Raw genomic sequence first — 17,702 nt, 5'->3', positions numbered from 1 at the left:
GGCTCCGCTCATCACTTAGTCCCTCTTCTTCGTTGACTCACCAAGGGCTGCCGTAAATGAATGGTGCAGCTCCAGTCACCCGGTGCTTCTCCAGGAGGCGCAGCACGGCGGGATGGGCGCCCGCCTGACGGTTGAGGTGCCGGCGTTTCTCCTTCCTGCGCGGGGCTCTCACCGCTCATGAGAGCCCTGCTCGCCGCAGCACTTCTGGATTTGGGCCCGCCCACCTCCAGGCAACCTGCCCGCCTTCCAGGTCGTTGCGGGCAGCGGTGCAGCACTTAGTTTTCCTCTGACTTCTTGGCGGCAGCCTCACGCAGGGGGCACAAACCGGCAGGTTGGGCGCCCACTCCGGTTAGACAAAAAGCAGAAGCGGGGTGGGCTCCCGCTATCTAACCACAGCAGAAAGTGGGGTAGGCACCCGTAGTCCAAAGTACAAGAGGTGGGGTGGGCACCTGCGAAAATAAGGGCAAATGTGGGGTGGGCACCAGCTGCACCAAATAAGCATAATTGCTGCACCAACGCGGAGTGGGCTCCAGCTCCTCTCTGCCACGAGGGGAATCCCTATGCCGGGGATTCCCTCGCCATGACGTGCAGCTCAGGGCTGCAGGGCCCATTGCCCACACGCCCCTCGTCCTCTGGGTCAGCAGAGGCAGAGCTTCTCCAAGGCAAAAGCCAAATGTTCACCAAGCGTTAGTTCACCAAGAATATAAGAGCCCTTAGGGATCATTGGGGCAATCACCAGTCATCATAAATCTACAGACACCATTGCGCAGCATTTATTTGCACGAGTTCATACATACTGAACTCGCCCCTGCACTCCTCTCATACCAGGAATTACCATGGACACACATATTCCCCATGCATTCCTATGGGAGGGTAGGCCCATCTCGCCACACATACACAGAGAGCGCACGCACTTTACACTGGACCAAAGTGCTAAAGTGCTCAGAGGCCTAAAATCACAAACACCAGGTTACGGAAAAAGGCTTGGAGAACGCAAAAAGTTTCAGGGTGACCCTGCCTAAAGGGCCAAGTCCAACAGTAATCGTCAAATTTCCCCATGGGGTAGGTATCCTCGGAGGTAGAGGTAAGTAATGGGTGTCCACCCACCAGGTAAGAGAGCACACAGACCGGGGGGAGGACCAAAAAGTCAACACTACTCCTGTCGGAAGTCAAAGGCCCCTTCGATCTGTATGCTTTACAGAATTCGATGGACCCAGTGCCTACCGCGTACTTCAAGGAGATAGAAGCTCTCCAGAAGCAGCTCCTGTGGGATGGTGGGGCCCGCATTGCCTTCAATAAATTAACTCTCCCGTGGTATGAAGGCGGGATCGGACTTCCAGATTTGCGGAAGTACTATTGGGCCTCGCAACTAGCCGCAGTGAATCATATTGTCTACGGACTCCCAGGAGACCCGGGTTACGCCATGGACCGGGGTCAAGCCCCAGGTGGGATGATTGATAGAGCTCTGTATTCTAGGCCTGGTAGATTTCCATTGACTGGCCCGACTGCACATGCGACACAGGTGTGGCACGCAGTCAATAAATGTCTTGGGTGGGAAGGTAGGTTGACACTAGCCACCCCCTTACTGAACTCTGAGAGGTTGGGCAGTCTGTGGAAGACTAAGGGATTCGATAGATGGGACCTTATTGGAATTACCCGGATAAAGGATGTGTGGGGGAAAGACTCAGTGCATACGTTTGAGTCCCTTGTAAAGCAGTATAGTCTACACCACAATGAATACTTTCAATATCTGCAGGTGAGACATGCTTTCACCACCCAGGTCCCCAAAGGCACAGAACTCCCGGAGGCGTCTCCTCTTGAGGATCGTGTACTGGATCGGCATATTCCGGAGAAACCCATCTCATTGATATATCGGAAATTGGTTAACAACCCTGAAAACCCATTGGTGAGGATTAGAGCTCAGTGGAATGCGGATGGGTTAGAACTTGATGATGAGGACAGGACGGAGGCAGTGTCGTCCCCCAAGGTAGTGGCTATCCAGATGCGGCTCCGATTGGTGCAGCTGAAGATACTGCATAGATCCTACATAACTGGGCCGCGTTTGGTACGAATGGGGCGAGCTGAGAGTGGTGTTTGTAGGAGAGAGTGCGGAGCAGTTGGCACCTTGATGTATAACTGCTGGCATTGTGAAGCGATACAGACGTACTGGACAAAGATTCACAATGAGCTGAGGGAAGTTATGAGGGTGGAGATGCGGCCGGAGGCCCGGAAATGTTTGTTGAATGTGTAGGAGCCATCCGATTTAAATGAGTACCAGAAACAGTGGGTCACTCTGGCATATATGGTGGCCAAACGTAATATTGCTCAACTCTGGGGAGCCAGCCAACCGCCCCGAATCAACAAATGGGCAGAAGACCTTGATTGGTGCATGTTCAGAGAGAGGTCAGTGTATGTGGCCAGGGGTTGCCCACAGAAGTGGGGTAAGATATGGGGGGCGTGGAATAGCCACAGTGTGGAAATCTGCGAGCCACCCACGCCAGGTTTGGACCTGGGAGCACAGGAATCCCCTAGACCCTAGTACTAACCGTTATATATTTGATTCTGTATTGTGCCGCTTTGACCTATGCGTTGGAACCGAATGCATTTACCTGAGAGTTAATTTTATGTAATTTTTGTTTTTGTTTTTTATAAAAAGAAATAAAAATAAAAAAACGCCCCTTGGAGAGGGAACAACACAAGGCCCTTGACCCTATGAACAACCCACGTGCTCGGCAGTCACCACAGGGGCAACAGGCCTCAGAGAACTTTGCAGACAAGACATACTCAATTCTCACGGGCGAGAGAAAATACTGCAGCCTGGGCCTGCCTGCAATCAGTCAATCAATCATAGTACTTGTAGAGCGCGCTACTTACCCGTAAGGGTCTCCAGGCGCTGAGGGGAGGGGGGTGCTGCTACTGCTCGAAGAGCCAGGTCTTGAGGAGTCTTCTGAAGGGGAGTAGGTCTTTGGTCTGCGGCATGTGGGTAGGGAGGGTGTTCCAGGTCTTTGCGGTGAGGTAGGAGAAGGATCTGCCGCCGGAGGTCGTTTGTTGGATCCGGGGGACAGCGACGAGGGCGAGACTGGCGGAGCGGAGTTGGCGGGTGGGGGTGTGGAAGCTGTCTGCTGTTCAGGTAGGCCCGGTCCGACGTTGTGGAGTGCTTTGTGTGCGTGGGTGAGGAGCTTGAAGGTAATCATCTTGTCTACGGGGAGCCAGTGTAGGTCTCTCAGGTGGGGGACGTTGACAATCAATCGGGCAGAGGCGTTTTGGATGCGTTGTAGTCGTCGTAGGTGTTTGGCTGGGATTCCTGCGTAGAGTACGTTGCCGTAGTCCAGTCTGCAGCTGACGAGGGCCTGTGTCACCGTTCTTCTTGTTTCGGTCAGGATCCACTTATAGATCCTGCGGATCGTGTTGTAGCAGGAGGAGGAGACGGCGTTGACCTGTTTGGACATGGAAAAGGAGGAGTCGAGGATGAATCCCAGGTTGCGAGCATGATCGGTGGGTGTTGGTGCTGTTCCCAGTGTGGTCAGCCACCAGGATTCATCCCAGGCTGAGGGGGTGGGTCCGAGGATGAGTACCTCTGTCTTGCCCGAGTTCAGCTTCAGACGGCTGCTCCTCATCCAGTCGGCGACGGCCTTCATTCCCTCGTGGAGGTTGGTTTTGGCGGTGTGTGGGTCCTTGGGGAGGGAGAGGATGAGCTGGGTGTCGCCGTAGGAGATGATGTTGAGGTCGTTATAGCCGGCCACTTGTCCGAGGGGGGCCATGTAGATGTTGAGCAGCGTCGGGCTGAGTGATGAGCCCTGGGGGACGCCGCAGATGACTTCGGTGGCTTCGGATCGAAAGGGTGGGAGGCGGACGCTCTGGGTTCTGCTGAAGGAGGAAGGACGTGGTCCAGTCAAGGGCCTTTTCTTGGATTCCGGCTTCTAGGAGGCGTGTCTTTAGAGTGCGATGGCAGACCGTGTCGAAGGCGGCCGACAGGTCTAGGCGGATGAGGGCTGATGTTCCGCCGTTGTCTAGGTGGCGCCTGATGTCATCTGTGGCGGCGATAAGTGCTGTCTCAGTGCTTTGGTTTAGTCTGAATCCGGACTGGGACGGGTCCAAGATGTTGTTGTCTTCCAGGTGACGGGCTAGCTGTCTGTTGATGATTTTCTCGACTGCACTATCTACGTAGGCACCAAACTTCTGCCACCTTACCCCGAAGGGTTGTTCAGCTCCATGCTGGTCGGACCCCTGACGGGACAAATGAATGCAGGCGGAAACTCTCGGCGATGGCCGTAACTGACACGCCCTAGGCTCTACGGCTCAGCATAGAAAGAACATCCAGACAAGGACAGGGGAGCTGCGTCCTCTAGCAGTTGGCGGACCTCCGCACACTCTGGCCCCGGGCTTCACTGAAATGAATAACTTGCAGCCACGAAGCAGCGACTAAGCACTCCTGCAGCCGCCCGTAGCGAAGCAGAGACTTTGCTCGATCACAGTGTGAAACCCTAACAAAGCATTAAACACAAAAAAATGCAATGGAGAAAAAAAGGAAAAGACGTCCCCGCACTTACCTGACACTGGCTGCAGCAGCGAAGGAAGAGGGAATCCGATGCGGGTCAATGCCAGTTAATGAGGGGAAGTCTCCTGTCTGGATGGACATTGTATTGTTGGAACTTCATTATTTTCTCTAGGTTTCGTGGGAAATGAAGTCCTTTGTTGATGGTTTTTATTCTTTGAAATGGCTATTGAGATTAAAGAAGAAAGAAATACCTAATCCTCGCCTGCGTGTCCTGACAAAGAATCTGGAGGGAGACAGGCTATTTCTAGAGTCCTGGAAAGGCTTTTCCTGCAATCTCGAATGAGAATGCTCCTAGATTCTTTAAAATTGATGTTCCTAAAATGGCTCAATGATCTCTTGGGAGACTGTCCCTTTAGTACCTAGTGTAGACTGAGCTTGGAAACTCTTTCTCTGGGAAGGGTGCATCCGGGGAGGTTGTTTTTATAGTCTTGCTGAGGCTTTTCCTGGAGTCTCTGTAGAGATTCCTCCTGAATTATATTTGGACAATCTACTTATGGAGTTTTTGGGGAGGCCATCCCTTGAATCTGTGAGCACTGTTGATGGACTCTGAGTAGAGTGTCCCTGAAATCTCAGTGCAAACCTTCACTGAAATCTTTCTGTAGACTATCCTCGGAATCTCATTTGGAATTTGGAGACACCGCCTGGGGTCTCTGGGAAGTTCTCCCTAAAAATAGGTCTGGAGGTAATGTCAATATAATCTTTCAGCTCCTCGATAAAGATCCCATAAATTACATGTGAGGGTGTCCCTGACAACTCTAGAATAACATTCTCTGGGAAGGCTTCTCTGGTGTCCTGAGAGGATTTTCCCTGAATTACCAATTAGATTTTTACTCCAACCCACGTGAAGACCATCCCCAAAGTCTATTTGAGAAGATTCAAGGTAAAACCAGCATTACAGGTGTACGAGGCTAAAGCACTCGGATCATCCCTCTATGGTGCAGAGCTATGGTGTTATGAGAACTTGCAACCATTACAGACTGCAGAAAATACGTTTTTTAGACTCATTACTGGCCTTCCTAAAGGGTCTCCTTTGGTACCACTTAAGTTTGATCTGGGTAGGAAGTCGGTTGTCGATCTTGCAAGGTTGCGTCCAGTATTGTACTGGCGCAGACTCTGGACAACACCTGAACTTTTACATTATGCTGAGGGGTTTAAGGATGTTATCAGATCTGATGTTTTTCATAAAATAGGTTGGATAAAAGAACTCAGAAACATGTTAGGCGCTCTTGGTCTACATGCATTATGGGAAAATCCAGAGAGTGCTTCTTTTCCAACAAAACAAGTCCTCAAAAAGATCTACTGGGACAGGGTGGCAGCTCGAATCTGGAATGAAACCAACCCAGAGTCCATGGCGGGAAGATTCTTGGAAGCAAAGTCCCTCCCCTATTTTGAACTGTATTGGGATGTTATCACTAACCCAAGGGACAGGAGGTTTCTCTTCCAGATCAGAGCAGGTGCCTTCCCATTGAGATAGTTGACTGGCAGGTGGGGGGGCATATCAACTAAAATGTGTCCATCTTGTGGAGTGCACAATGAAACTATCGGTCATTTTTTATTTGTATGTAAATCATACGTGGAACCCAGACGTATTTGGCTAAGTCCTATGTGTAAAAATCTAGGAACGAAAAGTAGTGCGGTAGCCTTAAGAATTATTCGCACTAATTCATCATTGCCTATATTAATAGCCACTGCTAAATACTTGGGGTGGTCATGGTCCATTAGACAAAAACTTATAAGCAGACTATTGTAAATAACGTGCTACAAAAACATCTGCATTTTTAAGTTTTTTTTTTACATTTTTACATTTTTTACCTATGATTCAATTGATGTATTTTTAAATACCTACAGTTCTATTTTCTTAAGTAACATGAATCAAGTTTTTTAACGGATTTCTATGTATGTAAATGCTTTTATGTGAACTTCACGAATAAAGCAAATTTGACTTGACCTGATATGCTAAAATATGTAGGGATGCTATTCCATTAATTGCTTTGTCCCTATATAGACTGTCCTTTTAGTCCTTGGAATCTTTAGGACACTGTTGGTTATATCTCTGTGGAGAGTGCTGGTGAAATCTTTGGAGACACAGATACTGAAATTTCTTGTAACATTTATTCAGAAATTGTTAAGGAGACTGTCCCAATAATCTCCTGTAACTTTGGGGCACATGCCTCAAGCATTTTTGCCTTCGCAAACAGGCTGATTCGCAAAAAAATGCTTTCCAGATGCAGCAAACCCTGATTTGCGATTCGGTAACCTGTCACCAAATCGCAAAATGGGTTTGCAATTCGGTATTTGGAAGGGGCGTGTTTAGGGCGAACCTTCCAAATACTGATTCCTAATGGTATGCATGAATGTTTTTTGACTGAGAATGCGGTTGCAAAACATTTGCATATTACCACCTACTTCAAGTATGTGGTAATCCATTTGCAAAAGGAAAGGGGTCCCCTAGGACACCTTTGTGATTGGTTGTAAATGCATTTTTAAGAGCAGGCAGTGATCCCATGGACAACTGCCTGGTCTTAAAAAATGAAAAGAAAACTTTTCATTTAACTTTTTGTAAAGCATCTCGTTTTCCTTCAAGGAAAACGGGCTGCTTTACAAAAAAAAATTGCTTTATTTAAAAGCAATCACGGACATGGTGGTCTGCTGACCTCAGCTGGCCACCATCCCTGTGATTTCCGCGATTCCTAGGGGGTGGCAAATTGCAAACCAGCTCATTAATATTAATGAGGTAGATCGATTTGGAACCCCCTAGGAATCGCAATCTGAAACTCTTTGAGTTTCATGCATTGTAAATTGCGATTACCTAATTGCGATTTTAAGGAATTTGCAATTAGGTATTCGCAATTTACATTTTGATGCATGTAGCCATAAATCCCTGGAATGTCGACAGAGAAGGTCTCTAGAATGTTTGGTGTGATTGACCCTAGAAGCTCTGTGTAGATTGTCCTTTAAATTTCCAGTGTGACTAACCCTGAAATCTCTTATGAGACTATCCCTGGAATCTCTGGAGGTTGGGAGCTTTGCTGGAATCTCATGTAAGACCGTACCTAGAATCTTACTGGAGACTGACTCTAGACTCACTATGGAGACAGTCCCTGGAAACGCTACTCTTTAACTAGAAACCGTGAAATACTAATTTAGCGGTGTAACGACATGTGGCACTAGAAAGAATGTTCTATCCACCAGACTTCTCAGCTTCCTAAAGTTAAAATTGGATCAAGACCAAAACCTACATCTTAGGCTAGAATCTAAAGATCTGGCTTTGTAGATTGGACCCCAAGACTTTGTGGCATTCCATTATAAGTTATCTGAATTCCTCTGACGGGTGTAGGGCGGTAATGAACAGGGTTTATAGAACTGTATAAGACTTCTTTAGATGTGGCATAGTTGGTGCTCTATTATATTGAGCTGGAGATCCCCTGTGAAAGGGTAATTTTAATTTCATTATGGGTTTTGCAGCTGCAGAATTGCTCAATAAACCCTTACCCATTGCGAACAGGCAAATGTCCAACGCCAAACCTGAGTATTTTGTTTGCTACAAAAAGTTAAGTTATATGTCTCGGATGTTGGTAAAAAGTAATGATTTAAACACTGGGTCTGCTTTGGTTACCATTGTGCGATTTGAGTAGCTTCAAGCACGTTTTAGCTAATATAGGTGTTGTCTAATACTGGCAGAAACAACTTTCCCAATGGGTGTTAAGCAAGGTTTTTCACAGTCACTGGAGTCTTTTGTGCGGTTATCCACAGACTCGCAAGATAGATATCTTTCTGGAGATATCAGGAGACTGGCATTTCTGAAGAGATAGTTGGTGGAATATCATGGCAACCTTGTTTTGTTTAAGTAAAACTGAAGGTCTGGTGGTTTGTACTTTACAGATTGAAGAAGCTGTCTCTGTGCAACACCCCACTGACTGATGCTGGTCTACCCCATCTCCAGAATTTAACAGACCTGGAAGATCTCTGCTTGGATCGTACTCATATCACCAGCATAGGGGTGTCCAGATGTATCCGAAGCCTAATTCACCTGCAGGTATTCGAACGCTGATGTGAAGGAAGTGTTTTCAAGATCTAATGACATTCTTGGATTTCTTATTTTTAATAATGCAGATACATATTTTTTCTCCTGCCTATCATCCATGCCTTCTCTTACTCTCTACCCTACTCATTTTAACCTCGCCTGTCTCTCCTTCTATTTCACATACTTTCCTCTCCCTATGACCTTGGCCCATTTCCATCCCTTTTGCTCCCCCATTTCTACATTTCCTCCTTACTAGCATGGTTTTTAAATCACTCTTTACTTTAATGCTCCATTTCTCCCACCTTCTGTCTGCAACACCTTTTCTGGTTAGCGGTCATGTTGGCCTTCTTTTTCACCACTTTTATAATCAATACACCTTTGCTCACCGCTATGTCTCCATTGCCTCATTGTTACCTCATTTTCCTAACCAATGCTCGTGTCCCTTCACTTGTCCTCCTTATGAATATTCTCTTCTTCCAGTTCTTGTTTTCTTCTCAAGTCAGTAACCCCAGTTTTCCACCATATGTCTAGTCACCCTGGACAAATAAAGTTTGCATCCCTCTGGCAAATCATTCGACATATATAAAACGACTGTAATCTTCCTAGAATCCACATGCATCCTGCATTCCTGTTTATAATTTGAAAAGGAAGCTTTAATTACAGCCTTCCCAAGGGATAAAATTCCATGGGGATCTTGCAATACCTGTATGTTGAGCAGTAATTTAAAGATTTCATTTATATAGAAAAGCCAGGGAATTTTAAGAACGTGATCTAGAGTTGAGCAATCTAAAATAAAAGATTTATTAAAACATGTTTCGGGTTTTTCCCATATATATATATATATATATATAATTTCTTAAGCTGGACGACTACCAAGTTTGAGAGAACCTGAAAATCCCTTTACCAATTCGACTCATCTTCAAGAGGACATTTAGAATCTGTTGAAACCATGTCCCATTACTAGTAAATAAAATCCCTAAATAACAAGATGTTTACTCTTGCGATTGGTGAGCCCCTGCTATAAATGCTCCTGTACTTCTGTGCCTTTTTCCCACAGACAAGTATATGTTTTTGTCTTGCTGATCTTCATTTTACTAGCTATCATAAAGTCGCCAAATGCATTCATCAGTTTCTGCAGTCCAATGGGTATCCTTGATAGGAGGACAGCGTCGTCGGCATACAACAACATGGGAAGAGAACAACAGGCAATGGTAAGCATGTTAACCTGCAGTGCCTGAAGGGCACCATCAACTGCATTAATAAAAAGTGAGAACAGAAAAAGTACCAAAACACAACCTTGCCTGATTCCCCTCTTAATTCTAAATGAAGGGGAATATTCCCTGTTGGGGCCGTACCGGACCCTGGAGACATATTTCCATACAGTTGTGAAAGGAAACCATGTCCTTCGAGTCACCACGTGAAATCAGAGTAGACCAAAGAATCGGGGGTCTGCTAAGTCAAAAGCATGTGTATGTCAGAAAAACATAGATAAAGGGACCCTGCCTTGCCTTTGGTATACTTCCCAGTAAGTAGGTCAAGATTTACACACTTGTCCACTGTCCCCAGGCCTCTCCTGAACCCAATTTGTACCTCCTACAAGATAGATTTATCCACTGCCCATTCCTCTAATCTCTGTAAAGAACCTTTCCCTTCAGCTTGGCTGAGGAGTCCAAAAGGGAAATTGGACAGTAACATTTAGGGTTGAATTTATCCGGTTCTTAAAGATGAGTACTAAATTGATACAGCCCAAGAAGAGGAAATCGTACCCTCGGAGGCCGTATTAAGTCCCTGAGTATGGGTTGGGTCCCATAATTCCCCCAATGCTTTAAACGCATCAACTGGTACCCCGTCACTTCCTGGAGCCTCCCCCCCTGCACTCTGTTGTGAAGTACAAGGGGTATGATGCTTGCACAATTCCCTTTTGCCCTCTGCCAGCAGATGATCCTTATTAGAATGAAAACTGGCAGAGAAGTGGGTAACCCATGTTTCGTAAGGAACAAAGGAAGTAAGTTCTGGAAATTATTTGCTTTTTAAAAAAGAGGCATTTAGTGTTCTCCAGTATAATGTCATATCCTTAATCTCAGCAACCTGTGCCAAATTTGACCAGGCCTCCTTTTGTAACACCTTTGTTCGAAGCATATGAGCTGCAGATCACACACTATGCATAGATCGCCATCTGGTATTGGGCCCGGATGTTTGCAGTTTGTTATTGTCTTGGAACAAGTCTTTGGAAGTCACAAGATAGGTGACTCCTCCTTTGGACAATAGCGCGCATGGGCATCGACTCCATCTTCAGATTGTTTTTTCGCCAAGAAGGGAAATGATGGAGTTTCATTTATTATTAATTGATTCTTGTTAAGCGCATGGCTACCCTTAGGCATCCCAGCGCTAATGAGAAACAGAAAGGGATGTCCATGTATGTAGTATCATTAAGCTAATACTGGCACAGATAAAGGTAGCCGGGGAGGTGGGTGGGTGTGTGTGAATCTGCAGCTCTACATGCATTTTCCGTTGGAGGCATATGAGCTGCAGATCACACACTATGCATTGATTGCATAGCAGTACTGTCCCTTAAGCGGCAACCACCAGTATCTGATGTAGTAGTTTGAAATAGTGTTTTGAGTACAGCCTGGCCCACACTAGCTTGTTGTTTTGCTTGGACAATAGTGCGCATTGGGCATCGACACAATCTTCAGATTGTTTTTTTCCGCCATCGGGCTCGTATGTGTTTGACACGTTCCAGTTCGGTGTCGTTACCAATCTAACATTTGACACGCAATCCTTACCCTTTCATCTGTAGTTTTCGATCGCGTTCTTTACAAGCTTCTACTTCGATTCCGGGTGTCGAAGCTGGCCTTCGGGCCTATCTGCGCCATCAGGCCTTTTGGCTCATGGAAAGGACTCCCTTTAAAAAGTGTCCTCAATGTGGATCCAAGTTTCCACATGCTGATCTTCATGAGGTGTGTAACCTCTGCCTTTCACCTGAGCACAAGGCCAAAGACTGTCCAGCTTGCGCCTCTTTCCGCTCCAAGAAAACCATCAGAGAACGTCGAGCTTGAAGAAGCATGGCTCGATCATCAACATCGATACCGGACGACATCTTCCAGAAGGGCATCGATGTACCGGAGCAGGAGCGGATGGAAGAAAGCACCTTTAGCGCCTCCGAAGCCGAGGAATCCGATGTCGAAGACATCACTCCGGGGCAACGGGTCGTAAGTACTCACTTTGACCCTTCACCCCCACCCATCCAGTCATAGGCTTCGGTAACACCTTCATCTTCGGGCCTAGGTGCACACTGGGATAAAACTTCATACGCCCCGACTTCGGGCCCGGCAAAGAAGTCAACATATAAGCCTTCAGGCCACCTGGGATCGAGCCAGCCTACCGTCGGTGCCAAAACTCCATCCTCGGCACAGAGAAACGATTGTCTTTGTCCGCACCGGAGCCTGGTTCCACATCTGCGCATTTGTCACCCAAAACTATAGACACTGAACCTTCGGATCTGAAAAAATCATTGGAATCGAAAAAACAACCGGTTCTAAAGTAACCTGGCACACACATTTCAAACCTGAAAAAATCATTGGAGCCGACCAAGCAACCGGTTGCAAAGTCTCCAAGCAAACCTTCGGAACCCAACAAAACCCCTGATTCCAAACCTAAGGAGCATAAGACAACTCCAAAAACTGTGGCACACAAGCACTCCAACGCGAAAAAATTGGCACTGAAACAACATGGTCCAGAGGAGGAGCTTTTTCGACCCTATCCTGCACAAAAAAATTCTGGAAATAGACCCAGAAAGAGGTCATTTTAGGATTAGTCCTTCCAACAAAAGGAAAATGGACAAACCTACACCACCTCCAATACCTTTACAGAAAAAAGACATTGCTACTTCTCCTTTAAGGGTTCCTTCTACACCTCCTCCTCCACAATACATTTCTCTTATTCCATCTCCAGTACCCACAGAATCTCCTCCACCTCCAGATGATCATAATACCACTGGTGACGAAGGGGATAATAAACCTCTAGGAAAACCTAGTCATCATTACATCCCAAATGACCCATGGGAAAATTATGGCACACCAGATGTTCCTAATGTACCACAAGAGGATGTATACCCATCTAGACCATCCCCTCCAGAGGACACTAAAGGCTTCACTCAGTTTATACACAGGGCTGCAAAATTCCACAGGGTAAATTTACATACAGATCCTATAAAAGAAGACTTCCTCATGGACACTTTTGCAACATCTCAAAGGTCCACTTCCATTCTACTAATGTTAAAAGGGGTAATTGAACATTCTCCTGAAGCCTTTAAAAACCCCGTAAGGGCTAGAGTCATTAACCCTAGGATAGAGAAAAAGTACAAAGCTGCTCCAACTGACCCTGCATACATTAAGGGACAGCTTCCCTTAGATTCCTTGGTTGTTTCCTATGCCAGGAAAAGGGCTAACTCGCAAAGCTCAGGCGATGCTCCACCGCCTGACAAGGAGTCAAAACTCTTGGACGCATCTGCTAAAAGAACAGTGTCACAAGCAGCCTATGTATGGAGGATTGCCAACACACAGGCTTTACTAGCTAGGTACGATAGGGCGCACTGTGATGAACTAGAGACCCTACTACAACACCTTCCAGATCAATATAAGACACGTCCATGATCTCATACAAGAAGGTAAACTATTAACCAATACCGCCGTTCGATGTGCTCTAGATGCCGCAGACACAGCCTCTTTAGCCATTAATACCAGTGTCCCTTTACGCAGACATGCCTGGCTAAGGATTTCAGGGTTCAAACCCGAGGTTCAGACTACCATACTGAACCAACCCTTTGACCAAGAACACTTATTGGGCCTACGGTGGATTAATCTTTAGAGAAGATGAAAAAAGATACTGATACCGACAAATCAATGGGAGCGGTGCAATCGCAAGCTCCCAGAAGTTCCTTTTGTCGCTCCTCTTATAGGGGCGCCTAGAGGTTTTAACACTGATAACTCCTCCACTTCCTATAAAAGTCCCACACAGACCTCCTCTACCACAGGATATTAAAAATGAGGCTACAGGGGCAATAACTACAAAGGTAGAGGCAAAACTACCAATACTCGCGCTGCCACCACCTGCAAACAATGTCTTCCCGCCTCTCTCCCCGGACCATTATACTCCGGTCGGGGGAAGATTAACCCAGTTCCTTTCTGTCTGGAACACTATCACCATGGACAGGTGGGTGAGACATATCCTCCAATCCGGTAATTGCCTGGAGCTCACTTTGACTCCCCCCAACATACCACCCAAACAGCGTCCAATGTCAAAAGAACATTTAACCCGTCTAAAACAAGAGGTGCTTTCCCTACCGCACAAACATGCAATAGAACCAGTTCCCCTTCACCATCAAAACACAGGAGTTTACTCCCTATATTTTTGGACCCAAAGAAGGATGGAACCCTGAGACCCATCTTAGACCTCAGACCATTAACCCTATACATACAATCAGACCATTTTCATATGGTCACTCTTCAACAGGTCCTTTCTCTACTAAAACAAGGCAATTTCCTTGCTACTTTAGATCTCAAGGACGCCTACTTCCACATTCCCATTCACCCTGCTCACAGGAAATATCTTCGATTTGTAGTGGACGGTCAGCATTACCAATTCAAGGTTCTCCCATTCGGAGTTACCACAGTACCCAGAGTATTCACATAATGTCTAGCAGTGGTAGCAGCCCACTTAAGAAGACAACAAATTCACGTCTTCCCATACTTGGACGACTGGCCCATAAAAGCCAAGTCACATACCCAGTGTGTAAATCATACACACACACCACAATCCAGCTACTTCACAACTTAGGGTTTACAATAAATCTCCCAAAGTCTCACCTCCAACCATTCCGCATCCAACAATATCTAGGTGCCACAATAGACACCTCAAAAGGGCTTGCATATCCCAATACAGCCAGGATAGCAAGTATGCAGGCCCTTATAACAAAACTCCAACCGCAACACTCACTGCCAGCTTGAGTGTTTATGCAACTAATAGGGATGATGGCCTCTTGCATATTCATAGTACCTCACGCACGAATCCACATGCACCCCTTACAGGAATGCTTAGCACGTCAGTGGAACCAAACTCAAGGTCAGTTAACAGATCTGGTGTTGGTGGACAGCCGCACACATCGCTCTCTGCAGTGGTGGAACACCCAAAACCTTTCCAAAGGGTGACCGCTCCTAGAGCCGGTTCCACAAATCGTGTTAACAGCAGACGCATCGCTCACCAGCTGGGGAGCTCATCTACTACATACCACCATACAGGGCAGGTAGACACCGCAGCAGAAGCTACTCCACATCAATCAGTTGGAGCTACTGCCAATATTTCTGTCATTAAAAGCATTCCAGAAACACGTATCAAACAAAGCTGTTTTAGTCCAGACAGACAATATAACAGCAATGTATTATCTACAAAAACAAGGGGGCACTCTCTCTACAGCTCTCTCAACTATCTCAGAGCATACGGAGATGGGCAATTCCTTACAACATATTCCTTTTAGCTCAACATCTTCCAGGAATAAAGAATCAGATGGCAGATCTGTTAAGTCATCAGACACAACAGATTCACGAGTGGGAACTTCATCCACAAGTCCTTCAACTGTTTTTCCAAATATGGGGGCATCCAGAGATAGATCTCTTCGCCACACATTCGAACACAAAATGCCCAAGCTTCGCCGCCAGATATCCACACCCATTGTCCAAAGGCAATGCAATATGGATGAATTGGTCAGGCACATTTGCTTATGCTTTTCTGCCTCTCCCACTCATTCCACTAGTGGTACGCAAGCTGCAAAAACAGTCACTAACACTGATCCTTGTTACTCCAACTTGGGCCAGACAACCATGGTGCACAACCTTGCTGGAACTATCAGTAGTCCCGCACCAAAAACGACATCTCTCCCCACAACTTTTAACACAGAACCATGGAGAGATCAGACACCCAGATCCAGCACAGCACAACCTAGCGATCTGGCTCCTGAAGTCCTAGAATTTGGTTACCTCAATCTTCCACCTGATTGTATGAACATCATCAAAGAAGCTAGGCGTCCCACCACTAGAGCCTGCTATGCAGCCAAGTGGAAAAGATTTTGTAATATACTGTACCAATAACACAATCAATCCTCTAGATGCGTCTATTCAACATATCATATGTTACCTACTGCATCTTCAAACACGTAATCTAGCATACAAGGCCTCAAAAGAATAATTCCTCCCAGAGTACCACCCTCTCCAGTGTGGAATCTAAACATCGTCCTCACTAGGGTAATAAGTCCTCCATTTGAACTTCTGCATAAATGTGAGCTACAATTTCTTACATGCAAAGTCACTTTCCTTGTGGCTATCACACCTCTCAAAAGTCAGTGAGCTAAAGTCACTAACTATTCAAGAACCATTTTTACAATTCCATCATAACAAAGTGGTTCTCAGAACAAATCCCTAATTCCTTCCAAAAAAGATGTAGTAGATGCCTATGCGCACTATTGTCCAAAGGAGGAGTCACCTATCTTGTGACTTCCAAAGACTTGTTCTAAGACAATAACAAACTGCAAACATTCGGGCCTAACACCAGATGGCGATCTATGCATAGTGTGTGAATCTGCAGCCCTACATGCCAAGAACAGATGCATACTGGTAAGTAGCATTTTCCTATCTAGCTGCTAATGTCTGGTTGTAATTCTTACACAAATGCTTAATAGTTGAATAATCCCTAGGGGAGCTGTGCAAGGCAGTTCTCAAAAGTTTGGAGGCTTGAAAACACGCATGATCAAACCACCCATGGTTCCGTGCTTTGCTTGGTTTTAGAAGTCATGGGAGTAATGTACTAAGTGACTCAGTAATCTGCCCAAAGGCACACAATAGCATCCTCCTAATCCAAACAGTAATTTACCTCGACTGAGTTTATAACTAACAGTTTTGCAGCATGAATCCTTTTCTGGATTCGCATGCTGTGCATTTTTCCGCCATCTAACGGTTGGGTTCGGAATTGTTCTTGTTTGTTTTTTTATTCTTGTTTTCGGCGTTGTCGACCACCATTTTGTCATGCAAACAACAATGACCTGGTCCACTTAGGCAATGTTTTATACTTTCTCAACAAGTGTACAACATGTTGCAATCCTTTACAACTATCTCCCCTTCCTTAAGAACCAGTGGGAAAGAGAGTACACCGTTAACACGCCAATTTAAAAAAAACTCCATCCCTTCTAAGACAGTCATGATTAATGGGCCACAAACAACAATGTGGGTTGTGAAAAAAATGTGAAAAAGCAAGATGACCCTTCACGGGTGAACCACCAACGGGGAACCTCGTAGGTACTCACCAGTGTAGCCCTGTTCTCATCATCGGCAGTCATCAAGCTTTAAAGAAATGTGTCCAACCAACGTAGATGTGTAGGTGCAATTAAAGTGCAGTGGAAAACAGTGCAAAACAAACAACAAACAGAAAGTGTAATGCGAAAAGATGGGAAACTGCACGTATTTGTAACCTTTATTCTTTTTTCTTCGTGCACCCTATCTATTTAAAAAGCAGGGAGTGGTTATTTATTATATAACCACAAACCACAAGCCAACATGTTTCATTGCCTTGTATACTTTAGGCAGTTTCTTCAGGGCATTAATTTTATTGCCACTGCATCAATGCTGGACACACCATTCTTCACGACTGTCAAGAAAACACAAATATATAGCGTCTTTACACCATGCCCATAAAACATAGATTCAAATAGACACACTAACTGTAAAGAAAAGCCTTCTCATATTTACCCCTACGATGCCAAGGTGACTCGTACCGACCGTAAGGACAGAATTAAAACATAGGCACAACCCCTCCTGTGAGTCGTCCAAAGTCTCCTGTCGATTTCTAACTGCAAAAGACATATGAAAATCATTTCCTTAAGGTACATACGATCCAGGCATAAGAGTGTACCGGCAATACTACATGCCGCAATCCCACCATTGATAGAAATCCATCGGGATTGCACTAAAAGCCCCCCTCTCCTTACCAATCTGGAGTGACCCACGCGTGTTATCTCCGCCTGTTAATCAGCGTTGTGCTAGCGCTGTTCTTAAAACGCTGCCTCCGTGTGAA

At 45.9% G+C, this 17,702-nt stretch overlaps 1 protein-coding gene across 3 annotated transcripts in view; it reads left to right on the top strand.

Annotated features, from left to right (window-relative positions):
• The window catches only part of LOC144784230 (uncharacterized), a 1,557,451-nt gene that overhangs the window by 1,430,521 nt on the left and 109,228 nt on the right, over positions 1–17,702 (top strand). For all 3 annotated transcript variants that reach the window (XM_078662879.1, XM_078662880.1, XM_078662881.1), the window contains one exon: positions 8,441–8,594. In XM_078662879.1, coding sequence (XP_078519005.1) covers positions 8,441–8,594 — 154 coding nt within the window. The remainder of the gene's footprint in view (positions 1–8,440; positions 8,595–17,702) is intronic.

The sequence above is a fragment of the Lissotriton helveticus genome, chromosome 10 (genome assembly GCF_964261635.1).
Source record: "Lissotriton helveticus chromosome 10, aLisHel1.1, whole genome shotgun sequence".
In the NCBI taxonomy this organism is placed as follows: Eukaryota; Metazoa; Chordata; class Amphibia; order Caudata; family Salamandridae; genus Lissotriton; species Lissotriton helveticus.
The sequence above is the reverse complement of the archived record's forward strand: the minus strand, read 5'-3'. Positions and strand labels throughout refer to the sequence as shown.